General features: G+C 41.3%; 2 protein-coding genes across 3 annotated transcripts in view; both read right to left on the bottom strand.

The window, feature by feature from the left end:
- Positions 1–27,858, bottom strand: part of KSR2 (kinase suppressor of ras 2) — an 887,084-nt gene that overhangs the window by 479,489 nt on the left and 379,737 nt on the right. The window lies entirely within an intron of this gene.
- Positions 15,278–17,810, bottom strand: LOC141072908 (uncharacterized). The gene is made up of 2 exons (XM_073560186.1): positions 15,475–17,810; positions 15,278–15,374 (listed from the first exon to the last, which is right to left on the bottom strand). Exons 1-2 carry the CDS (start codon positions 16,291–16,293, stop codon positions 15,369–15,371), a joined length of 825 nt encoding a protein of 274 aa, XP_073416287.1. The 5' UTR covers positions 16,294–17,810; the 3' UTR covers positions 15,278–15,368.

Raw genomic sequence — 27,858 nt, 5'->3', positions numbered from 1 at the left:
TGTTCCCAACCTGGTTGGGGACGACATGGCTATATTGGTGGGTATGAGACACGGGCCTACCCGAGCCAACAAGATGCCCCTCTTCATTATTACTCTGGCCAGTACGCCCAACAATCCCAAGCGGAAGGACACTACCCACATCATGGGCAACAGTATGCCCCCACACAGGGCGATGTTGGGCAAAGTAGCCAGCAGCAACCACAGGCTGCTCTTCCGCCTTCTCCTTCCCCAACTTACCACAATTTATAAGAGCATAAAAACATGTAAATTCTTTACGCATACCGTACATCAGTGTCCGTAAGCGGTCTGATGCCAGGAGATGTCCAGTGTGGTTCAACTGGTGCTCTAAATCCCAATCCAAAGGAAAAAAAAGGTGGTCTCCATCAGCAAAATTATATAAAAAAGATAAAACTCACATTTATTAGGAAGGTTTTCAAATCATATTAATAAGCCACCATGACAGGCAAGGCTACCTTACGCGTTTCTGATACATATTACATGTCTGTAAAAAAGACAATATTTCACCGCGCTATACTGGGAAAGTCAAAGGATCAAAATAGACTACTCACTTGATAATACATAGAGAGAGCGTGATGTTCTTCAGGCTGTTCGCCTTGATTTGGGAATATAGTTAGCTGCCAAAAAAAGTGACTAACTGAATAAGGACAGCACACCTTTTCTATGCATTATCAAGTGAGTAGTCTATTTTGATCCTTTGACTTTCCCAGTATAGCGCGGTGAAATATTGTCTTTTTTACAGACATGTAATCTGTGTCAGAAACGCATAAGGTAGCCTTGCCTGTCATGGTGGTGGTGGTGTCATTCAAAATGTCTAATGTAGCAATTTTGTTATTGCATTCTGTTTTCTTTGGATGTGTGAAAATTGTATTTTTCTAAAATGTTCACATCTGCAAAAAGGCCAATTTGGCCTATTGCCCCAGTTATCATATGGCAATAATGTTTGCCTTTAAAAAAAAAACAAAACAAAAAAAGGCAAAAGTAAAAATTTGTCTACTACAGTTTACGTCTCTGTCTCAATTCTCAAAAACCGTGTCAGCATACTAACATACGTTTACCAATGCAATTAAACAGTCATAGAATCAGAAGGGGTAGAAATATATATATTTAGACACACATAAAACCAAACATTCTAACATAGATACAGCATGCTCTTGCCAAGAAGTTTCCCCCTCAGGTGACAAAGTAATTAGTGAAAATATCACGCACTTTGAGCCCAGAGAGCAGTCTACGTTGAGGGTTGATAGGTGGTCTCACCCTACGCACATTGTCCGGCCTACGCACAACACCAGCAGAGGAGGAACAATAATAATAATAATAATAATAATAATAAATTTTATTTTTATAGCGCCGACATATTCCGCAGCACTTTACATTTCAGAGGGGATTTGTACAGACAATAGACATTACAGCATAACAATAATCACATACAGTAGATTATAACAAATACCAAGAGGAGTGAGGGCCCTGCTCGCAAGCTTACAGTCTATGAGGAAAGAGGTAGACACGAAAGGTGGGTGGTAACAGTTGCCCTGATTGTATGGACCAGCCATAATGTTAAGTGTGTAACAGTACAGACACAGAGGGCTAATGGATGCATAAAGCATGTGGGAACATGATGCTGGGAACCTGGTTATGGTAAAATTTTTGGCTCTGCCACACAGGGATAGGTTAGGTTAATGTGTTGAGGCGATAGGCCAGTCTGAATAAATGCGTTTTCAGGACACGCTTAAAATTGTGGGGACTGGGGACTAATCGTATTGACCTGGGAAGTGCATTCCAAAGAATTGGCGCGGCACGTGTAAAGTCTTGGAGACGGGAGTGGGAGGTTCTGACTATTGAGGATACTAACCTCAGGTCATCAGCAGAACGGAGGGCGCGGGTAGGGTGGTATACTGAAACAAGGGAGGAGATGTAGGGTGGTGCTGAGCCATGGAGGGCTTTGTGGGTGAGGGTAATAAGTTTATACTGAATTCTGGAGTGGATGGGTAGCCAGTGTAATGACTGGCACAAGGTAGAGGCATCGGTGTAACGATTGGTGAGGAATATGATCCTGGCTGCAGCATTCAAGACAGATTGGAGAGGGGAGAGTTTTGTAAGAGGGAGACCGATTAGAAGAGAGTTACAATAGTCGAGACGAGAATGAATAAGAGAAACAGTAAGAGTTTTTGCAGAGTCAAAAGTAAGAAAAGGTCGAATTCTAGAAATGTTTTTGAGGTGCAGATGACAAGAGCGAGCCAGTGATCGAATGTGGGGGGCAAAGGAAAGCTCGGAATCAAGTATGACCCCAAGACATTCATGTATCCTGGTGAAGTTATGAAGAACATCACAGGCTTTAACTACTCCATTAACATTTTGTTCACTCAGCTGAATGACAGACTGGAGTACCCGCCATTTGGCACAAAGAATGCCAAAGGAACACTCCACCAGTCGCCGAGCACGTGATAGGCGCAAGTTAAAGATTCTGCGCCTGTGGTCAAGGTTGCGCCGGGGATATGGCCTCATGACATTGCGTGTTAACTGAAACGCCTCATCTGCCACAAGGACATAAGGGACTGATTCTTGAGTGGAGCCTGGTAGCTGGCGTGGTGGTGGTAGATCCAACTGGTTGGTGCGTAGCCGCCGAGCCATAATGGAAGTATTGAAGACTCGAGAGTCTCCCGTCCTTCCATAGGCCCCAATGTCAACAATTATAAACTTGTATTGAGGGTCAGCCAGAGCCAACAATACAACAGAAAAGTATTGTTTATAATTGAAGAATTGGGAGCCAGAGTTCGGCGGCTTACGCACCCGGATATGTTTGCCATCAAGGGCCCCAATACAATTAGGAAACTGGCATTCCTCCTCAAAGTCCCTTGATATCCTCAACCAGTCTTCCATCCTGGGCTCGGGCATGACGACTTGATGTAGTCTTGTCCAGATTTCAATACATGTTGACCTGACTATGCCAGAAATGGTAGATCTTCCAATGAGAAACTCATGGTGGAGGGCGGCATAAGACAGGCCAGTGGACAGGAAGCTGAAGAACAACAGAAAAGGAAGATTTTAGAATGTACAAATTACAAAAAAAACAGTTACATACATACCAAACTTGTCAGGAATTCAGAGCGACTAACACACACATATTTGGTTGCACAATTACTAAGTGATATTCAGTACATATTACACATAACATTCTGGTCTGTAAGTTGAAACATATGTGGACTAAGATGAGGGCATTAAACTTAGTCCAATAAGCCAAAAATACATACTTTGGCCAACACATTATGAACATAGAGAATGTGGTTGTGTAGTACATACCGTATTGTGAGTAGAAGTCGTTCCTCTGCAGATATAGCTTTGCGCATCCCTGTGTCCTGAAAGGTTATCCCAGGGCGCACTGTCTCCAAGAGTCGATCAAATGTTGCAAGGCTCATGCGACAGTATTGGTAGAATTTTACAGGATGCTCCCGCAGAGAAGAATAGAGGTGGCGAAAATGACCTCTTGTGAGTCGTTGCCTCAAAAGTGGAAGGACCCACATGCGTCTCCTCCTCCACGGATCCACTATCACTGGGTATGGTTGGCTAAAGCGGCGTGACAAAAGCCAGTTGAAGAGAACCTGCTCAGTTGTGTTGAAACTCAGACTGTTTGCCATGTTGCACATACAACACCAACACACCTAGTGAAGGCAAGGTCACAAATGGACAGAATGGAGGCAGCCACCTGTTCCTGAGGCAATAAATAGGGTGAAGGCTAATGATTTAAATAGTTAGCAGGCCTCAAAACCGTTAAATGTCCATTTTGCAAGGCTGCGAGAAAATCTCGCCATACGGATTGCATACGGATGCCATACGGATTACATACGGATGCTGACATGCGCAAAATACGCAACCACACCTTGCTTACAGTTGACATACGGAGCACTATTTAGGGGTCATTCATCCGTATTACGCATGTAAACTACGGACCGTATTTTGCGTCGGTTAGTGTGACACCGGCCTGATAGTTCAGTGCCGACAGCTGTCTGTGACAGCTGAGAGGCACGGGAAGAAGTGCAGGAGTCCATGCCTTCAGCCCCCCGCACCCATATCGCTGTGATCGGTCAGTCCATTCTGACTGACCGATCACAGCATGATCGCGCAGGAGATGCTGAAAAATCAGCGCCTCTCGCTCGATCAGTGCGGCAGCTCAGCTTTGCCAGTGGCTGAGTGTCTGCACTAGCAGCCAGGAGCGGTGTCCGCACTGCCCCTGGCTGTTAACCCCCTAACTGCTGTGATCTAACGCAATTGCAACGTTCAGGAGTGAGGCAGAGGGACTGGAGCTCCCTCTGCATTCAGATTGGTGTCCCTGCGACGTCATCGTTGATCATTGCCATGGTGACCCAGGGTCGTCAAAATGACCCCCAGGTCATCTAGCTATGGAAAGCCTCAGAGACCATGTTCACAGCATGGTGTCAGAAGCTTTGAGTATAGGTATAATGCAGTGCAATGCTTGTTCATTGCAATGTATTATGCCTGCAATCAATGTGAAAAAAGTGTAAGTCCCATAAAGGGACTAGGTAAAAAAGAAAGCATTTTTTTAAAAATATGTTAAAGAAATATTATAAAACAATAATAATAATCAATAATTCCACTAATAAATACACATTTTTATGTAAAGAAAAATTAAATAAACAAAAAAGTACACGTTTGGTATCTCCGCGTCCGGAACAATCCGATGTATAAAAGTGTCACACTAGTTAACCCCTTCAGTGAACGCCGTAACAAAAAACACAAAAAAGTAGCAAATTTTGCTTTATCGTACCACTTGGAAAAAGTGGTATAAAACGTAATCAAATAAATACGTGATTCAGATAGAATCACCAGCAGGATTCTCTATAATGAGGAAGAGGGAGGCACTGTGAACGCCATAGGACCTGGGATCCGGCCTTGTCCGTCTTTTTCGTTCTGGATAAAAACGCAGTCCTCCATAGTTTTGTGCACCTATGAAAGGAAGGACAACGCTGAACAGAGGCCAGACGGAGTCCAGAGTAATATCCGTTTCACGATTACTCGCTTCTACGGGTCCAGGTGAACCCGTAGAAGCGAGTAATCGCGAAACGGCCGTTGTCCGTCACCTCCCTCCCCTAGCACTCCTCTAACGTCCTGCATGTCCACATATCTATTGATGGAATTTATGTTAAATAAAGACGCACAGTTTTTCAGCTATATCGGTGAGTGCTGCATATTTCTCCTTTTTTCACTTCACATTGAATTATTCATGTTTTTTCATGCAAGCACCTCCGTTTTTTGACTTAAATATATACTGCAATACTTCAGATAAATAGCTCCGTCTGTTAATGTGGTGATTTGTGTACCCTAGTATGCCGTTCATCTGTTTGCTCTTTGCTGGAGTCCAGAGTAACTCTGCTGCCTCATTATAGTGAATGGATCACAAGGGTTTCATCTGTCACGTAGCTCGGAGATTTAGATGGAAACCCCAAAGTACGGTATGTGCTCAGTGTAGAGCCCTGGATAAATGTGATCACAAATGTTATGAAAAATATTCCCAATAAAAGCTTCAACTCAATCCATAAAAAAGTCCCCATTTAGGTCTGACATCTGTTAACAGAAATATTGGAGGCTTACACGTTACAAGGCTCTGGAAAAGCCAAATTAAATTCAGCAAATTCTGCGCTCCCAAATCAAAATGCCCCCCTTGCTTCTGAGCCCCAGTGTGCATAAACCACCTTTAGCGGTCACATTTGGCAGGGTTATAATTTCCAAAAAGGGGTCACTTGGGGAAGGGGGGGGGGTTCTGCTCTCTAGCACTTAGAAGGCTCTGTATATGGAGTCTGCAAACTATTCTAGGAAAATCTGTGCTCCAGAATGCAAATAGCGCTCGATCCCTACCGAAGACTCTCCATATGGTTAAGCAGTACTGTACAGCCACATATGGTATATTTCTATATTCTTCAGAAATTGTGGGACACATTCTGGTGCCTATTTTACCCACTTCTTGTGTGAAAATGTTAAATCTGGGGCTAAAACAAAATTTTTGTGGTAAAAATGTAATTATTTTTCTTCACTGCCCAATGGTATAAAATTTTGTGACACACCCTTGGCACCAATATGATCATTACACCCCTAGATTAATTCATTGAGAGGTGTAGCTTGTAAAATGGGGTCACTTATAGAATGTTCTACTGTTCTGGCACCTTAGGGGCTCTCCCAGTGGGTCATGGGACCCTCAAACCATAGTAGTAAAATCTGCTCTATAATATGGCGCTCCTTCCCTTTTGAGCTTTGCACTGTGCTTCAAAAGTAGTTTTCACCCACACATGGGGTATTGGCACACTCAGGAGAAATTACACAACAAATTCTGGGGTCCATTTTCTCATGTTACCCTTGAGAAAATAAAAAATTTGGGGCTAAAAAAAAATTACTTTTTTAAATTTTCTTAGCTCTGTTATAAACTTCTGTAAAGCACCTGGTGTTTTAAGATGCTCACCACACATCTAGATAAGTTCCTTGGGGAGTCTAGTTTCCAAAATGGTATCACTTGTAGAGGGTTTCCACTGTTTAGGCACATCAGGGGCCCTGCAAAAGTGACATGTCATCCACTCTCGATTCCAGCTAATTTTATGTTAGAAAAGTCAAACCTTTCTCATTCCCTTCCGGGTCTGGCCATGCGCCCAAACAGTGGCCTTCCTCCACACATGAGGCATCGGCGAACTCAGGATTAATTGCACAACAATTTTTGGTGTTCATTTTCTTCTGTTCTCTTTGTTAAAATAAAAAAATTGGTGCTAAAATATGATTTTTGAGGCAAAAATTTGATTTTTCATTTTCACTGCTCTACGTTATAAACTTCTGTGAAGCACCAGGCGATTCAAGGTGCTCACCATGCATCTAAATACATTCCTTGAGGGGTCTAGTTTCCAAAATGGGGACACTAGTGGGGGGGTTTCCACTGTTTAAGCACATCAGGGACTCTCCAAATGCAACACGGCGTCCGATCTCGATTCCAGCCAATTTTGCGTTGAGCTCTGACATGCGCCCAAACAGTGGTTTACCCCATATATGGGGTATCAGCATACTCAGGACAAATTGTACAACAACTTTTGGGGTCCAATTTCTCCTGTTACCCTTTGGAAAATAAAAAATTGGGGGTGAAAAGATCATTTTTGTGGAAAAAATATGATTTTTTATTTACATGGCTCCATATTATTAACTTCTGGGAAGCACTTCGGGGTTCAAAGTGCTCACCACACATCTAGATATGTTCCTTGCGCGGTCTAGTTTCCAAAATGGGGTCACTTATGGGTGGTTGCCACTGTTTAGGTATATCAGGGGCTCTCCAAATGCGACAAGGCATCCGCTCTCGATTCCAAACACTTTTACGTTCAAAATTTCAAATGGTGCTCCTTCCCTTTCAAGCCCTGGCGTGTGCCTAAAGAGTGGTCTTCCTCCACATATGGGGTATCGGTGTTCTCAGGACAATTTGCATAACAAATATTTTGGTTCATTTCCTCCTGATACCCTTGACAAAATAAAAAAATTGTGTCCTAAGTAAAATTTTGGTGAAAAAAAGTTACATTTTTTCATTACACATTGTTTCAATTCTTGTGACGCACCTGAAGAGTTAATAAACTTCTTGAATGTGGTTTTGAACACCTTGAGGAGTGCAGTTTTTAGAATGGTGTCAGTTTTGGGTATTTTCTGTCATATAGGCCCCCAATGTGAGGTGGTTCCTAAAATAAATGGTTTTTTAAATTTTGTTGGAAAAATGAGAAATCACTGGTCAAATTTTAACCCTTTTAACTTTCTAACAAAAATATAAATGTGTTTCAAAAATAGTGCTGATGTAAAGTAGACATGTGGGAAATTATGTTATTTATTAACTATTTTGTGTGACGTAACGCTCTGATTTAGGGGCATAAAAATTAAAAGTTTGAAAATTGTGAAATTTTCTAAATTTTTGCATAATTTACAATGTGTTCACAAATAAACACAATAAATTTTGAAGAAATTTTACCACTATCATAAAGTACAATATGTCATGAAAAAACAATCTCAGAATTAGTGGGATCCGTTGAAGTGTTCCAGAGTTGTAACCACATAAAGTGACAATGGTCACATTTAGAAATTAAGGCCTGGTCATTAACCTACAAAGTGGATTGGTCCTTAAGGGGTTAAATGACTTCCCACCAGAAAAAAAGAAAACATACCTTAAAGGCCCCATGACACACAGCGAAATAGCCAGCGAGATCGCTGATTTTGTGACGCCACAGCGAACTCGCCAGCGAAATCGCTGTGTGTGAGGCCGGTTTCACACGTCCAGATAATTCCGGTTCCTGAGAAAACGGTCCCAGAGCTATGCGTGTCCATGTGGATACGTAGGCCATCCGTGTGACATCCATGTGCTGTCCTTGTGTCATGTCCGTGTGGTGTCCGTGTGCTGTCCGTGTGAATACGTATCACTCACAAAGCTTTTGACGCACACGAATCACACACGGACCGCACACGGATGCCATCCGTGTGCAGTACATATTTACAGACATTTACTAACTTGTATGGGTCCGTGTGATCCGTGCTGTCGCCCAAAAATGGACATGTCAGCGTATTTTGCACACGGACACACGGTCCATGAAAACACGCTGGTGTGTGCATAGACTCATTCATTATAATGGGTTTACGGGTGTCAGTGTCTCCGTTACGTGAGAAAACTGTCACTACACCTACCGGAGCCACTGACGTGTGAAACTGCCCTGACGTGTATCAGCGACCGGCCCCCCTGCCGGGTATCGCTGGTCACGCTCGAACGTCCTGGGCCGTTTTTTGATCGTTGGTCTCCTGCTGGCATCGCTGTGTGTGACAGCGAGAGACCAACGATCAGCGACGCTGGGAGCTGGTTTCCAATGTAAACAGCAGGTATCTAAGAGCCACGCAGCTTTTAGATACCCGCTGTTTACATTGGAAACCAGCTTGCTCGCTGGTCCTGATCGCTGGTGGGTCTGTCTATGTGACAGCTCACCAGCGATCAGCTAAGGCTACTTTCAGACCTCAGACTTTTTGTCCCGGCATGGTGCGGCGAAAAACCGGACTACCGCATCCGGCCGCAAACGCAGACACCGGATCCTTCTTTCTGCCGCATATATTCCTGGCAGAGAAGGTCTTCCGGGCATTCGCAGTGCGAAAAACCAGTCCGGCATTTGGAAAAAACATTGCATGCAACGCTTTTTCCAGACGCCGGACCGGCTATTTTAACCGGATCCGGCAAAAACCGGACGCGCCGCATTGCCATCCGGCGCAATGCGGCGGCAATGAAATAGCACGGGGAAAAATCCGGGTCTGGTCGGATCTAGAAGTCCGGTTTTTCACCGCACCATGCCGGATACCGAAAGCCTGAAGTCTGAAAGTAGCCTTAACTATGTCCCAGCAATCCCATCCATGTCGGATCGTTGGTGGGATCGCTGGGACATTGATGTGTGTAATGGGGCTCTTAGTCTTTCAGGTAGACCTAGCCAGCGACAGTGTAAAATACTGCCTTTCAGCATTAGGCTGAAAAAAGAGGTATTGTAGTGCATTATATGAGATCAAGCCCAGTTAAGTCCCGTAGTGGGATTAAAATTAAAAGCGAAAAAATCAAAAATGGAAAAATAATTAAAAAAAATGCTCTTTTCCCCTTAACCATTTCTTTGTATAAAAAGACAAATAATAAAACACAAACATAATTGTATTGCCAAATTCACATCGAATGTCATGTGTATTGTTACCTATATAGTGAATGACGTGAAAAATAAACTCTCGAATTACTGTTTTCATTTGTATGCCTTAAAAAAAAATAAAAATGAAAGACAAATAATATTAATCATTATATGTATCCCAAAATTGTACCAATAAATAAATCAACTCATCCTGCAAAAAAATCAAGCCATCATGGAGAGTACAGTAATTCGATAATGCACACTAACACTCCATTCATTCTTAATGAAAGCGCCAGAGTTTGCTGAGCTCTGCGCTTTTTTTCAGTACTCTTATTAAAATGAATGGAGAGGCAGTGCACATGATCAGCCTACTCCATTCAACTGGGGATCTTCAAAGCCCCAGGTTTCAGAATCAGTGGGGCCACAGCAGTCGAACAGCCAGTGATTGGAATGTTATTACCCATCTTATGGATAGATTATAACTTTCAAACTTGAACACTCCTTTAGGAGGTTAATAGATGTTATGTGGCAGATTGTGTATATTCTAACCCTGGCCATTACATTACACTAAAGCCTAATCAAACAGACATTGGTCATCTTACTGTCACTTGGGCTACTGAGAGTCAATGGCCCAAACTTATAATTAGTCATATTTGCCAATTTTTGAAAAGTGACATCAGCACTGTGAACATTTTTTGGATAATGAATACAAATCCCTCTTCTTTAAACAAATACAGGCCAAGATCATATCCGCAAATAGGACTGTCTAAACAAAATCCGACTCAGACCAATCACTCCTAGACACTCCTAGATACTTGAGTCCATGTTATTTCATTCACATAATGTTAGAATGTGTTCTGTAGAGTTAAACCTAAGGAATGGCAGACAGCCATGGTGACTGAGAGTGAAGATGACTTTAGGAACGAGAAGCACTTAGTTAGGATGTGGTATTCAAGAGATTTGACAGCTCTTTCTGGAGTTTTGAGTAGTCTCCCAGGTTTCTAAATACCTCCTGGAAATTCCTACAGAGTTGGCAAGTCCATTGACTTTAACTTCAACTGATATTTGGGGGACTTATAAGTAATGTCGATATGCTAAAAATGTCTGTAGTGGAAAAATTCCTTACAAAATGCAATCCTATACAGGTACACATGGTAAAGTAATAGTGATACAGAGAACATGTCATTAAATAGTAAAATATTACTGCTAGTACTAATCACTAATAATACAAATACTATATGGTGCCTTCAGATACTTGTGTAATATATAAAATGGATCTCTTAGTGATAAACTGGAATGAAGTAATAATATTAAGCCGCTTAGCAGATAGGTTTAAATAATACAATTGCCGACTTTTGTCATGCAGAAAATAGAGTATCTCTAAAGCATCATAATCAAAGCAGTATCATGCTGCTTTACTAAGTAGGAGTTCACAGCTGGAGTTTTTGCAAATCTCTTTATTTCCACCTCATTCACCCTGTGGCTGCTATTTTATACTCACACAACGTTATTTTCTGAATTCTTCCCAAGAGGTCTAGTTAGTTATTTTTAATATTTGCAGCATACAACCTGTCCAGTCCCACAAAGACCCAAAGCAAAGATTGTTCCCAAGAGAATTGTCACATACAGATGAAGGTGTTTGAGTAATACGATGATTCCATTCCAAAAGTGTGCCTTATGCTATGTGCACACGTTGTGGATTTTTATGCGATTCCGCAGCGTTTTTGGATGAGCGGAATTGCATCAAATCCGCAGTGTAGTACAGTACCAATGATAGTCAATGCGAATTTGAGATTTGCTGTGCACATGCTGCGGAAAAATCCGTGCGAATTCTCTGCTGTTTTTTTTCTGCAGCATGTCAACTCTTTGTGCGGAAACACAGCGTTTCTGCACCCACTGACTATACATTGAGTAAGGCAAATCCACACATCAAAAAATGCATGACAATCTGCAAGAAATCTGCATCAATTATGCATGAAATCTGCAAGCATTTTGGCCTGCTTTTTCTGCCAAGAGATGCAGATTCTGTGCGGATAATTCCGCAGGCCAATCCGCAATGTGTGCACATACCCTTACTCGCCCTGTGGTGTCATATCTCAGGTTCACTACTATTCTCTTAGTGCATGAAAATAAATACCACTGATACACACTCATTACTCATATAGATAGATAAATCTTCATTGAGGATATATAAGTAACTACGGAAACTCCACTATAATATAGATCCTAAAAAAACCATGGAGATACGAACCGCAAATATAGTAAAAAAGTCACTTTATTGTAACAAACGCTTTAGACAAAATGTACAAAAATACAGACAACAAACAAGTTGCTCAAACAGGGCTCATATATGGTAACCGCTGCTAACACCCTATATATAACAGAATGGGTAATATAAAGTGAAGCAAAGAATCTCAAAGAGAGCCATTAATTTCATAGTGTACAGGCCCTCACTAAGAGAAAACAGAGCTATCACACTCCAAATAGACAAATTCAAAGTGAATGGATAAATATCCATCCAAATTAGTAACAACACAGTCCAAGGAGTCAAAAAACATACCCATAAGTATCTGCAGGTGAACGCGGCACTAAAAAGAGCAGCCCCGACGCGCGTTTCGCGTGGGCTTCCTCGGGGGGCTATGTCTGTGTGTTGGAATTGTGGGCATTTTATGTAGGAGACCCAGGTGTGTAGAATCATCAGCGCCATAGTCGGCACATGCGCAGTGTGAAGCAAAGCGCCATGACACAACGCCCACAGCCGCCCATGTGATCGGAAGGCAGAGGGAAAACCCCTCATGACGTCAGACGCCTTCCCGCATCACAGCCAGCCGCCTGGGGGATGAGTCATGAGAGCGGCCACACCGGGCATGCGCACTCACTGAGACAACCATCTTATATAAGGGCAAAAAAGAGAGCATGCATATCACTACAACTCATAATAGTGCAGTCTAAAAAGCTGTGAAAGATATTAATGTTCATCAGTGAATCTAAACATTATAAGGGGCACATACTCAAGATGGACCCATATGCATATGACATATATATACAATTAATACAGATAACCATACACAGTGAACGCACATTATATAGAGCGTAATACTAATACATATCTCTCAAAAGTCACATAGACATAAAAATATACTGTAAACATTATTATAAAGATCCCAAAGAAAAGGGAAATACAAACAACAAAGTGTATAATAATACATAAATATATAAACATACACAGATGCAATACACATAGAGTTGCAAGAGAGCATCCCACCATATAAAATATAAAACCCAATAAGTAGGCAGTTGCTTCAGGGTTGCTGTATCTTGAATAGCCTGTCAATACCACACGAATCTCCAGTCTCCAACCACGAAATGTCCAAAAAGCATAAGCCAATGATGGAATGAGCAAAAATACTAAATAAACAAAAAACACACAGATTAAAATCCAAGAACAGGGACACATTAGAATTACTCACAGAAAGGATGCAAAACTGAGCTGCTCGTTCAGGCCAAAAGGACTCATAGTCCCCAGAACAGTGATCCAACGACACTCCAACTGTGCCAAAAGGCGCTTCATGTCTCCGCCCCTGATGCCACATCTAATTTTGTCAATACCAAAGACTTGCAGGTCTCTGGGATTGCATTTATGATATAGTTTAAAATGTCGTGGAACAGTTTTCAAAACTGCAATATCCTCCACCGTCTTTGCTGCTAATATGTCTCTAACATGCTCTCGGGTGCGAATTCTCAGTTCGCGTGATGTTAGGCCAACATATAGCAAATTACAGGTACATTTTGCCACATAGACTACAAATGTAGTACTACACGAGATATAATCAGTAATTTTGAAATCTTTCTGGCCATCAGCAGACGTAAAAGATGTGGTCCAGACATGATTACGGCATGCTAGGCAATCCCCACAGGGAAAAAAACCCCATTTCCGTTTACCAGCCCCGAAAGGATCAGATCTTCTGGGGACATAATGACTCTGTACAAGGATATCTCTCAAATTCCTACTCCTCCTTGCCGTCATGAGGGGGGAATCCCAGAGACATCTAGACAGCATCTGGTCAGTTTTTAATATTGGCCAATGTTTTTTAAGAATGGATCTTATAGTCTCCCATCTATGATTAAATGTTGATATAAATCGTATTCTTGAATCCTCTTTCTTGACCTTTTTGCTCATTGCGAGTAATTCAGTACGTTTAGAATTTCTCGCCCGATAATAACCTCTCCTAATACTCCTCCTGCTATATCCACGCACTTGAAATCTGTCCCCAAGGTCCACAGATTGATGTTCAAATGCCTCCTCCGTAGTACAAATCCTCCTCATTCGTAAAAATTGTCCAATAGGAATTGCTCCTATTGTAGAGCTAGTATGAGACGAAGAGGCATGAAGGAGGGCATTCACAGATGTTTCCTTCCTAAATACATCAGTGTGGATAGAACCATCCTTCTGGACACACAAAGCAACGTCTAGAAAAGAAATCATTTTCTGATGGTAAGTATATGTGAGTCTGATGTTGAGGCTGTTGCGATTCAACTCACGCACAAAATCATGTAGATGGTCAACAGTACCCTGCCAAATAAAAAGTATATCATCAATGAAACGGTACCACCCCAGAATATGGGGAGCGGACTGCACACCCCCCTGAAAAATGCTCCTCTCCCAGTATCCCAGAAAGAGGTTAGCATAGGAGGGCGCACAGGCCGCCCCCATGGCGGTACCCCTACTCTGGAGGTAGTACCGATCCCTGAAGGTAAAGAAATTGTGAGTGAGAATGAACCGCAAGAGCCTCAACACCAGACCCCTAACATCCACAATAATGTTACTGGATTCCAGAAAAAATGACGCTGCCTTGAGTCCATCTTCATGGCGGATGGAGGTATATAAAGCCTCAACATCCGCCGTAACTAACAACATATCGGGTTCAAGGACGACCCCATCCACACGCCTCAGGACGTCAGTAGTGTCTCTGACATAGGAGGGCAGTGTCTCAACCTGTGATCTAAGATAATAATCAATAAATTTGCAAATCGGATCACAAAGCCCTCCTATGCCAGAGACAATGGGACGCCCAGGAGGATTCAAAGCATCTTTGTGGACCTTGGGGAGAAGATAAAACGTGGGAATAACAGGATTTTTAGTAACCAATCCGTCAAACAGTTTCTTATGTATAGTACCCACATCAAGTGCTTCCTCCAAGATTTCCAATAGTTCACATTGAAAATGGGGGAGTGGATTCTGAGGAAGGAGTTCATAAGTCTCTTTATTACGTAATTGTTTAAAAGCCTCTTTCTCATATTTCTCAACGGGCCAAATGACCACGTTCCCCCCTTTATCCGCTGGTTTTATAACAATATCATGTAATCCTTTTAGTTCTTTTAAGGCTTCCCTCTGAACCGCAGTCAGATTGTCCCTCTTACCTTTATTAGAAACCTTTTTTAGATCAGCAGAAACCAATCTGGTAAAGATATCCACCTGAGGGCAGAGGGCAAAAGGGGGAAACGTGGTCGATTTAGCAGAAATAAGAGGAAGAGGGATACCTGTAGATGACTCCATAGATTCTTTTTCCAGATCCTCCAATATAGAGATGGCTTCTTGTTCTGCAATACTTAAATTTTCTGTGGCAGACCGTGAATGCAGTTTTTTCAACACAAGTTTCCGTGAAAATAGATGCAAATCTTTCAATGCTGTAAAATAATCATAATTATTACATGGAGAAAAAGAGAGACCGAGACCCAAGACTTCCTTTTGAGGCATTGTCAAAGTATGATGGGATAAGTTAATTACCTCTAGAGTATTATTCTTAGGTCTCTTGTCTTTCTGAGGTGATATAACTTTTTTCCTTTTGTTACTGAATCTAGTCGTTCTCTGCCAACGGTCTTTGCCATCAGATCTGTCCGAACCCATTCTATTTATATCAGATGCTCCAGATCTCTCATCCACAGAAGAAACTGATGAGAATGAAACAGATCGTGCTCTGGACGTGGATCTCCTATTTAAACTGGATCTCCATCTATAAACCCGATTATTTTGGGCATCCATTGAGTCACGCTGATATTTCTTAGTTTTAACAGAAACAATGTCTTTTTCCCATTTCTCTATTTCATTATCAATCTCATTTTTGAAATTGATACTAGTTTCAGGAGTTAGATTCTTATTAATCTCATCCTGAATAAGGATGAGATCTTTATCAATCTCACTGAGAGTTCCTTCATTGTTGGAAATCAATAACCCCATAAAACCTTTTGAGCACGTGGATGCAATTTCTTCCCATTGATTTCTAAATTGATCACACTCAATACTAAAAGAGGGAAAAATTTGAACACGTAAACCTCTTGGTATAGGACCACACGAGATGTATCTTTCTAGAAAGGATTTATTCCACCATAAGCGAATCCTTCTCTGGAGCAATTCTTTATATTTAATTGTTAATTCAGTCAAGTCCCTATTCTTGGAGTCAACCACCACACATGAACCACTGTTAAACACCTTGTCCAGCTGCAAAAGCCACGTTTTTTCACGTGCTTTAAAATCCATCTGATCAGCAGAAAAAGCTGTGAAAACACAGAAAAGACTTGAAAATAAATACCACTGATACACACTCATTACTCATATAGATAGATAAATCTTCATTGAGGATATATAAGTAACTACGGAAACTCCACTATAATATAGATCCTAAAAAAACCATGGAGATACGAACCGCAAATATAGTAAAAAAGTCACTTTATTGTAACAAACGCTTTAGACAAAATGTACAAAAATACAGACAACAAACAAGTTGCTCAAACAGGACTCATATATGGTAACCGCTGCTAACACCCTATATATAACAGAATGGGTAATATAAAGTGAAGCAAAGAATCTCAAAGAGAGCCATTAATTTCATAGTGTACAGGCCCTCACTAAGAGAAAACAGAGCTATCACACTCCAAATAGAAAAATTCAAAGTGAATGGATAAATATCCATCCAAATTAGTAACAACACAGTCCAAGGAGTCAAAAAACATACCCATAAGTATCTGCAGGTGAACGCGGCACTAAAAAGAGCAGCCCCGACGCGCGTTTCACGTGGGCTTCCTCAGGGGGCTATGTCTGTGTGTTGGAATTGTGGGCATTTTATGTAGGAGACCCAGGTGTGTAGAATCATCAGCGCCATAGTCGGCGCATGCGCAGTGTGAAGCAAAGCGCCATGACACAACGCCCACAGCCGCCCATGTGATCGGAAGGCAGAGGGGAAACCCCTCATGACGTCAGACGCCTTCCCGCATCACAGCCAGCCGCTTGGGGGATGAGTCATGAGAGCGGCCACACCGGGCATGCACACTCACTGAGACAACCATCTTATATAAGGGCAAAAAAGAGGGCATGCATATCGCTACAACTCATAATAGTGCAGTGAAAGATATTAATGTTCATCAGTGAATCTAAACATTATAAGGGGCACATACTCAAGATGGACCCATATGCATATGACATATATATACAATTAATACAGATAACCATACACAGTGAACGCACATTATATAGAGCGTAATACTAATACATATCTCTCAAAAGTCACATAGACATAAAAATATACTGTAAACATTATTATAAAGATCCCAAAGAAAAGGGAAATACAAACAACAAAGTGTATAATAATACATAAATATATAAACATACACAGATGCAATACACATAGAGTTGCAAGAGAGCATCCCACCATATAAAATATAAAACCCAATAAGTAGGCAGTTGCTTCAGGGTTGCTGTATCTTGAATAGCCTGTCAATACCACACGAATCTCCAGTCTCCAACCACGAAATGTCCAAAAAGCATAAGCCAATGATGGAATGAGCAAAAATACTAAACAAACAAAAAACACACAGATTAAAATCCAAGAACAGGGACACATTAGAATTACTCACAGAAAGGATGCAAAACTGAGCTGCTCGTTCAGGCCAAAAGGACTCATAGTCCCCAGAACAGTGATCCAACGACACTCCAACTGTGCCAAAAGGCGCTTCATGTCTCCGCCCCTGATGCCACATCTAATTTTGTCAATACCAAAGACTTGCAGGTCTCTGGGATTGCATTTATGATATAGTTTAAAATGTCGTGGAACAGTTTTCAAAACTGCAATATCCTCCACCGTGTTTGTATTTCCCTTTTCTTTGGGATCTTTATAATAATGTTTACAGTATATTTTTATGTCTATGTGACTTTTGAGAGATATGTATTAGTATTACGCTCTATATAATGTGCGTTCACTGTGTATGGTTATCTGTATTAATTGTATATATATGTCATATGCATATGGGTCCATCTTGAGTATGTGCCCCTTATAATGTTTAGATTCACTGATGAACATTAATATATTTCACAGCTTTTTAGACTGCACTATTATGAGTTGTAGCGATATGCATGCCCTCTTTTTTGCCCTTATATAAGATGGTTGTCTCAGTGAGTGCGCATGCCCGGTGTGGCCGCTCTCATGACTCATCCCCCAGGCGGCTGGCTGTGATGCGGGAAGGCGTCTGACGTCATGAGGGGTTTTCCCTCTGCCTTCCGATCACATGGGCGGCTGTGGGCGTTGTGTCATGGCGCTTTGCTTCACACTGCGCATGCGCCGACTATGGCGCTGATGATTCTACACACCTGGGTCTCCTACATAAAATGCCCACAATTCCAACACACAGACATAGCCCCCCGAGGAAGCCCACGCGAAACGCGCGTCGGGGCTGCTCTTTTTAGTGCCGCGTTCACCTGCAGATACTTATGGGTATGTTTTTTGACTCCTTGGACTGTGTTGTTACTAATTTGGATGGATATTTATCCATTCACTTTGAATTTTTCTATTTGGAGTGTGATAGCTCTGTTTTCTCTTAGTGAGGGCCTGTACACTATGAAATTAATGGCTCTCTTTGAGATTCTTTGCTTCACTTTATATTACCCATTCTGTTATATATAGGGTGTTAGCAGCGGTTACCATATATGAGCCCTGTTTGAGCAACTTGTTTGTTGTCTGTATTTTTGTACATTTTGTCTAAAGTGTTTGTTACAATAAAGTGACTTTTTTACTATATTTGCGGTTCGTATTCTCTTAGTGCAGTATATCAGCCCTAAAACTAACCATGCTTTTTCCTCTTTCAGGTGGTCTGCCTTGTATATACTACTAACTCAAGGCAACTTTCCACCTGTTATCAACGTGTTCTTTTTAGCTTCAAAATTCTCTGGTTTTTTTCCACATACTGTAAGTTTATATTGGCTATGTGTCATTTTTGTGAGTTAGAGGGAATCTATAACCAGGTTTATGGTGCCCTGCCTGAGGACATTCAGGGCAGTCTAAAGTAGTGACAGATATCCTGATGCTAGCACTGTGTCATGTTTTTTCGTATAGTAGTCCTCAAAAATATCATAGTATCAGATGCAGCGCACGTGCCGTGGAGGCATCGCCAATTACGACTGACTTACCACACCTCCCCTCGTACCTCCAAACACTAATTGATTGTTTTTTCACTATATTGTGCATTGCTAGAAAACTATCAAATAATAGTGGTTGCGGGGGAAGATGTAGAGCATGAATATTAGGGACGCCTTGGTGGTCACAACATTAAGTGCTGCAAGTAGTGAAGGAAGAGATACAAAGCTGAAATGAGCGCTACTTTCACTACTTTCCAGCATAATCCTGGTGACAGATTCCCTTTAAAAGATGACATGCTGTTTTTTCCACTTGGACATAATGTGAATGCTGCAGTCGCTGATTGTCTGCAGTGTTCATATGATTCCCTCACTGGATAGTGAACCTGGCAGGCTGGTGGAGGATGAAGCGCTGGGTACAGAAGTGCGGCACCAGTCCAGGAGGTGAGAATGAATGGGTTTTTTGTTTGTTTTTTTCACCTTTCTTGTCCTATTAAAAAAAGGGTTGTGCAATAGTGGACAACTCCTGTAAGGAATGACGAATTCAAGTTAAATTGCTAAATGTGTCATGAGATAAAAAAATCAATTAATTTTCGTCATACTGAAACCTAGTAAGTCACTCCTCAGCAGTGAAATTGTAACATCAAAAACGAAAAAAAGTCATGGAGTTTTTTTTAAATCACAGGATCAATAAACATGGTGATAACATGCAAATGATGAAAAATGGAAACAAAGTTTTAGAAACTCCTCAATTTATTCAGTATTGATTATAAGCACATAAATACAAGTACTTACACATCTTGGCTGCTATCAATGAGGTTTTTATTGATTGTCTGAGGAATGTTCTGCCACACTGAATGCTCTTGAGCACACAAATAATCAAGATCTACTGTTGGCAGCTCCCTTTGCAATTTCCAACGATTGATGTCCAAAATGTGTGGGGACAAATCTGGAGACGCTAACATCACCATGATAGCACGTTTAGACCACATGGGCTGCTCACAGTAGCATGTGCAACATGACTTCATTAATTGGTAGTTGCAAATGGAGCTGCCAGCAGAGGATCTTGAGGATTAGTTTGCTCAAGTACATTCAGCGTGGCAAAACGTTCCTCAGACAACCATTAATAACCTCATGGAGAGCAAAACAAGGCATATATATGTGTGTATTTCTGCACGTGGTGCTCAAATTTAACACCAAATAAATCGAGATGTTTTAAAAATTTGTTTAGCATTTTCTAATAATTTGCATATTATAAAAATGTCTATCGATCCTGTGATTTTCATAATTTCCTGACTTTTCCTTCTTGATGTTGCAATTTTAATGTTGAGGAGTGTGTATTACCTGTTGCAGTGTGATATAAATGCTTGGGGCCAATAAAATAAAAAAGCTTATACTCACCTCCCAAGTCAGCGCCGTTCGAACGGTGTCGGCATTCGTGTTCCCTGGGCTCTCATGTGGCTGTTGTGACACATGAGCCTTGTGTCCAATCAGCGCTGGCATCACTGTCCCTGCCTTCATATGAATTGAACATCAAAAAAGGAAGTCAGAGGTCAGCTGCAACCCGGACTTCCTCTTTATGTTCAAAACGTTTGAAGGTGGGGCCAGTGATGCCAGCACTGAATGGGCGCCAGGCACCACATGTGACAGAACCACACTAGAGCCCCAGGACCATGAGTCCTGACACCGCTGGAATGGCGCCAGCATGGGAGGGGAGTATAAGCTTTCTATTTTATCTGGGCCAAACATTTAGATCAAGAAGGGGTTGTCCTAGTAGTAGACAACCCCTTTAAGTCAAGAAGATATGGCATTCATGAACATATACCTTGACACATAATAATAACATCATCTACCTACTACTCCCTGGGGAAATGTGATATTCAGCCAATGTGCATTTAGGGTATTAATTCACAGGAGCTGGTCATATCAGAGATAATATCCCCAAAAAAGGTTTAGAATACACACATTATTAAAGATTCAAATTTTGAATGTTGAGGCCGTCTGACTGCCACTTAGAATCCAGAGGGGAATTTAATTTTTCTTACAACAGGATGCCTAATGCCTTAGGTTTTTTTTTGTTTTTTTGGAGGGAGGGGGGTAACTTTTTTCTGGATCAATATTGTGAACCAAGGTTCTAACAAAAATGAGTCACAAAAAAATTGCGAGCTCATGGTCTTTAATGGCTTTGATCTCCAACTAAAAGCAACAGATACATGTGCACGACAGTGGAAAAAGTACAACAAAACTAAAATATTTAGAAATATATTTAAATAGTTAAAGTATAGCTATTAGAAATCAGTACCAATTGAGAAATCTATAAAGTTTACTTTATGCCATCATTTCAGCCTTGCTCTATGAACTAATTAGTTTTTTAATTACCATATTATGTATCATAATATATTTGGGGGTATGGACATACTCCGCATCCACATCCATCACCTGGTTGGACTTGATGGACATTTTTTTCAACCCTACTAACTATTCAACTTTGTAGTGAACATGTGCAAAGTGGAAATGTAAGACTTAATGGTGCCCTGTGGCCATTAGATGTCATTTTGAATGTCAGAAATATAAAGTTAGAGGTTTAAGAAGGCTAACAGCATCTTCTTATTTAAGGGTTAATGAATAGAAAGAAGAATCTCTGGTCCAAAACAGCTGCAAATTAGTATATGAAATGAAGGATCCAGGAAGCAGTTTCTGCATTAAAGTGTAGTATGGGGCCCTGCTTCCCGCACCCATCTCCGCTCATCATTTTTGCAGTAATTAATTCTTGATTCAGAATCCCATCTGGGGTACTTGGGCCTCCAGTTTGCATGCAATGATCATTTACAGTCTTCCATGAAATAATGTTATCTGTCACTTACGTAAATCTGTCCTGGCCATTAGCAAATAACATAGGCCGGATATCTGCATCCTTACACATGGCCATGTATCTGAGAATGGAACAGCATACGTGTGCACGTATTAAGTGACAAGCAGTTCTTACATAGCCAGACCTAATAATAGCTGCTAATAGTGACTAATCTACTGTTCATTACACTATGGAGTTTTTATTCCAAGGAAAACAAATAATTAGTTGCCGAAATATCATTTTTGTAAAACCTGTCCAAAATGTATCCAGCCATCAAATACTCTTAACATTGTACAAGGTACAAAAACAAACTTAATGAATATATAAGTCCAGGTAGATGTAATTCTAGTGACCTCATTATATACCTTTAGGCTAGAGTCACACGAGCGTATTTTCTCTTATACGAGAGAATCGGGACCAATTGTGCTAATTACACTCTGGTCAGAGTTTTATCAGAGTGTGATCCGATTTTCTCAAATGAGGGGAAAACAAACATTTCTCCATTCTGTCAGTCTGTGAAAACCAGACTGCACTCAGATGTCATCCGAGTGCGGTCCGATTTTTTTGACAGACCCACTGACTTGCATGGCAAATTGTGCATGTTGTGATTTTTTCCTTTTCGGTCAGAAGAAAAAAAATCAGACATGTGCAAGGCCTTATAGGATAACATCTGTCAAAGTGCGATTTGATGTTTTGTCAGATCACACTCAAACCGAAAATACGGTTGTCTGCATGAGCCCTAATATTGTACAATCGCAAAGAGAAGATTTATAAGAATAGAAAAATGAATCACAAAAAGAGAGTTGGCTGGTGATCTTCTAATGCCTTGGTCTCCACCTAAAGACAACATATACATGAGTTGATTAAGAATGAAAAAGTACAAAAAAGCAATGTAGGAACATAGCAAAAAAAATGGGGAGTTTGTCCACTACTACATAACGCCTTCTAAAAGCGAATCTATCATCAGGTTTTTGCTACCTAATCTGAGGGCAGGATAATGTAGTTATAGGGACCTTGATTCCAATGATATTTCACTTACAGGTGCTATGAATTTGTACAAACACACATGGGGAAAAGCCACACCTACAGTCAGCTGGTCCCTGTACAGACTAGAGAGGCCCTAGCCGCTCAACTAAAAACACCACTTAGGACCTAACTCCCTAAAAGGCTGTCGAGGGGTTTCTCGTACCTCCTGAGGAACCAGAGAGGATGTCACAACACACTGCCAACAAGGGAAGAGGAAAGTGTAAAGTAAGATACAAAAACCATGGGAGATAGAGAGGAAAGCTAAGGAGAACCAAAAATAAAAGGAACAATCATAAACTCCCAGAAACACAACAGTGGTAAAAGGAAAAGATGCTTTGAGAGAAAGCAAACAGACTGAAAGAATACAACTGGAGTTCACCAAGCAAGGTAAACCATTTAGCTGGGCTAGAACTCCTGAACACACATCCACTAAGAGGTATAGCCAGCAAGGAAGTGCAGTGAAGGATGAACCTATAAAACCCCACCCAGAAATGTGATAGGGCAAACCAAAACTGGACAACGAGAAACACCTGGAGAGGAGCAAACCAAGAAAGGAAAACAAAGACAATAGAATCCATCAGCATTTGGACAGGGAAAAAAGGGCAATAGCTCAGCAGACAGGGGAACCGACCACGGAACAACAGGTAACCATAATAAATCCCCAAACTGAGCTATGACAAGTGGGCTGCTTGCTGTAGTTTTAATAATCAGTGATTTTATCACTAGACTACTAGCATTCCTGTAGCCATGTATTCCTCCATATTCATGGGCACTGTATACCACCACCCCTACCACTGTCTGGCAGCTTTCTGCCTATGCAAAGTGCACACAGAAAGTGGTCAGTGGGGTGGCTGGGGTTATACAGAGCTCAGCATTCAGAGAACTGCTACACCTGCAAGTGACAAATCACTAATATCAAGAACTCTGCCCCTACATCATGCTGCTCTCACAAAGGGGTAGCAAAAACCAGAATCTCTTTTAATCAATTCAAGGTCCCATAGAAAGTAAAATAACTTACACTCACCTCCTGCAGCGGCGCTGGTCCAGCTATGTCAACTCTGCTTTTACTGGGGTAGAGGTTTTGGGGAGCGACATGTGTTGTGTCACGTGACTGCTACAGTCAATCAATCAGCTGTGGCTTATCAATATTCAACCAGTGGCCACTGCTTGGTTAAAACAGCAACAACAATGTAATGTTACTATCCGGGAACAGCAGAGCTGATATTGCTAGAATGGCACCTCTGTGAGAGGTGAGTATAGATTGCTATAATTTTCTTTGGGGCCTTGAAATGATTAAGCATGGGTTGTCCAGCATTGGACAGCCCCTGTAAAGTATTACTATTAGAAATTATTCAGCATTGAGAGTCCTCAGTGGTTGATACCTTTTAATGGCTAACTGAAAAGATGGAACACATTGCAAGCTTTCGAGACTACTCAGGTCTCTTCATCAGGCTAGACTAATACAACATCTGAAGTCACATATTTATGCACAATACAGCCTAGAAAAAATGCAATAGATAAGACAAGTGACGTGAAGCAGAACGTCTGCTTCACGTCACTTGTCTTATCTATTGCATTTTTTCTAGGCTGTATTGTGCATAAATATGTGATTCTTCAGATGTTGTATTAGTCTAGCCTGATGAAGAGACCTGAGTAGTCTCCAAAGCTTGCAATGTGTTCCATCTTTTCAGTTAGCCATTAAAAGGTATCAACCACTGAGGACTCTCAATGCTGAATATTTTTCTGTCTACTGGCTAACACGGTACAAAGATATACATCTTTCCTGTATTAGAAATTAAAAATTATTTGGAATATTGCAGTTTACTATGCTTTATAAATGCAGTCTTGCTCGACCCATTGAATTAGGTTTTTTTCAATTTCAAATTTGGTCTTTTATTAGGAATATAACAGTACCATGATGTATTTGAAGAGAATAGACACTTGTTTAGCCAGGCATATACACTGTACGAAGACAGAAAACAGAACAGGTTCTGACATATACGACAGATGTTCACAGCACTGCAGCAAAAGAAACACTGACACTAGTCACCTCTGCAATTTCTAAAAACCTTAGGCTTGTTAAAAAAAAAAAGTCAAGTATTTGCTGTAAAATAGTATCATAAAAATAAGTAGTTAATGTCACCATAATTTCTGAAGTTCCCTTCCACTTCTCCTGAAGTACACACCATACTAAATCTTGATAGAATGCAGTATACATCGCTGTCATTTCCCTGCTCATTTCTAAGGTAAAGCCCCAAGGAGCCATCGTGTGTATTTTTTGATGATTCGGTATACAGTTGTGGCCAAAAGTATTAACACCCCTGCAATTCTGTCAGATAATACTCAGTTTCTTCCTGAAAAAGATTGCAAACACAAATTCTTTGGTATTATTATTTTCATTTAATTTGTCTTAAATGAAAAAACACAAAAAGAATTGTCCTAAAGCCAAATTGGATATAATTCCACACCAAACATAAAAAAGAGGGTGGACAAAAGTATTGGCACTGTTCGAAAAATCATGTGATGCTTCTCTAATTTGTGTAATTAACAGCAACTGTAACTTACCTGTGGCACCTAACAGGTGCTGGCAATAACTAAATCACACTTGCAGCCAGTTGACATGGATTAAAGTTGACTCAACCTTTGTCCTGTGTCCTTGTGTGTACCACATTGAGCATGGAGAAAAGAAAGAAGACCAAAGAACTGTCCGAGGACTTGAGAAAGCAAATTCTGAGGAAGCATGAGCAATCTCAAGGCTACAAGTCCATCTCCAAAGACTTGAATGTTCCTGTGTCTACCGTGCGCAGTGTCATCAAGAAGTTTAAAGCCCATGGCACTGTGGCTAACCTCCCTAGATGTGGACGGAAAAGAAAAATTGACAAGAGATTTCAACGCAAGATTGTGCGGATGTTGAATAAAGAACCTCGACTAACATCCAAACAAGTTCAAGCTGCCCTGCAGTCCGAGGGTACAACAGTGTCAACCCGTACTATCTGTCGGCATCTGAATGAAAAGGGACTGTATGGTAGGAGACCCAGGAAGTCTCCACTTCTTACCCCGAGACATAAAAAAGCAAGGCTGGAGTTTGCCAAAACTTTCCTGAAAAAGCCTAAAACGTTTTGGAAGAATGTTCTCTGGCCAGATGAGATAAAAGTAGAGCTTTTTGGGCAAAGGCATCAACACAGAGTTTACAGGAGAAAAAAAGAGGCATTCAAAGAAAAGAACACGGTCCCTACAGTCAAACATGGTGGAGGTTCCCTGATGTTTTGGGGTTGCTTTGCTGCCTCTGGCACTGGACTGCTTGACCATGTGCATGGCATTATGAAGTCTGAAGACTACCAACAAATTTTGCAGCATAATGTAGGGCCCAGTGTGAAAAAGCTGGGTCTCCCTCAGAGGTCATGGGTCTTCCAGCAGGACAATGACCCAAAACACACTTCAACAAGCACTAGAAAATGGTTTGTGAGAAAGCACTGGAGACTTCTAAGGTGGCCAGCAATGAGTCCAGACCTGAATCCCATAGAACACCCGTGGAGAGATCTAAAAATGGCAGTTTGGAGAAGGCAACCTTCTAATATCAGGGACCTGAAGCAGTTTGCCAAAGAAAAATGGTCTAAAATTCCAGCAGAGCATTGTAAGAAACTCATTGATGGTTGGTCGCAGTTATTTTGGCTAAAGGTTGAGCAACCAAGTATTAGGCTGAGGGTGCCAATACTTCTGTCTGGCCCATTTTTGGAGTTTTGTGTGAAATGATCAATGTTTTGCTTTTTGCTTCATTCTCTTTTGTGTTTTTTCATTTAAGACAAATTAAATGAAGATAATAATACCAAAGAATTTGTGTTTGCAATCATTTTCAGGAAGAAACTGAGTATTATCTGACAGAATTGCAGTGGTGTCAATACTTTTGGCCACAACTGTATATTAGAAAATGCAATAATACCAATAACAGGAAGTCAGGATTGGAACAAAATGTTGGTAAAATATGAAAAACTACTACTAAGTGTTGGTCTGACATTGAAATGAACACATATAGATGAACATCAAAGCAACAAAAGTATCAATACTCGTCTACATAAAGACACTGTGGGCCTGGTTCATTATTGCGTTTGCGTTTGCCCCTTTAATTGGCGTATTTTTGCCTGTTTTTCATTTGCACCAAATTCTTCCTTCAATTTGCACCTTTTTTAAAATCTATTTTAAATGTGTTTGCCTGTTGTTACGCGGGGCTTAGGTCAATGGAGGCTGAAATACCCAGGGCCCCTGCGGAGTCCCTCCAACTAGGGAAAACCCTGTCTGAACCTCAACCCAGGGTTTTTGCTAATGGTGCAAATGCCTGAGCCTCCAACCTTTCCTTATCTCCTGCTCAGCCCTAAGCTGAACCATCCACCCTCCACCCAGTGAGTCGTCAAACCACCAAAGCCCACACAGTAATGACAGACAGGGAGAACTTAAACCGCACTGCGCCGCATACACACAGGACAATACCGTAATGTGAACAGGGCAAAACAAAACACAAATATAGGAAGGCGAAAAGGTAACAACGGATCATACGCCACCAGATATGAATTTCTCTCTCCAACACCTCCTCTCCAGACCGGAACCACTTGGCATAACACATATGCTATAATCGGCGACGCCCATAGGCCAGCACGACTATTTAAAGACCATGGGCGTGACCCAACATCCCACCTGATTTCCAGCTAGATTAACCCCCGATAACCTGAGTAAAATCAAGCCGGCGCCACTGAGGCTATAGTGGACGGAGATGGAACTACCGCTGCCTGCCGCACGCTGTGGTGTTAATAGCGTCCGACATGACACCTGTTTTTCTTTTGATCGCCATTGAGGAGGGGTTTCAGGTTCCCTGATAGTTTTGACAAATTCATTAATTG

This window comes from Dendrobates tinctorius, unplaced genomic scaffold, assembly GCF_039654945.1.
Source record: "Dendrobates tinctorius isolate UK_male_01 unplaced genomic scaffold, ASM3965494v1 ptg000003l, whole genome shotgun sequence".
NCBI classification, from domain to species: domain Eukaryota; kingdom Metazoa; phylum Chordata; class Amphibia; order Anura; family Dendrobatidae; genus Dendrobates; species Dendrobates tinctorius.
Note: the sequence above shows the minus strand (reverse complement) of the source record. Positions and strands in the feature narration are given on the sequence as shown.

Coding starts and splice junctions, on each gene's coding strand:
- LOC141072908 (XM_073560186.1), bottom strand. CDS start 16,293: ATGAGTGTGTATCAGTGGTATTTATTTTCAAGTCTTTTCTGTGTTTTC.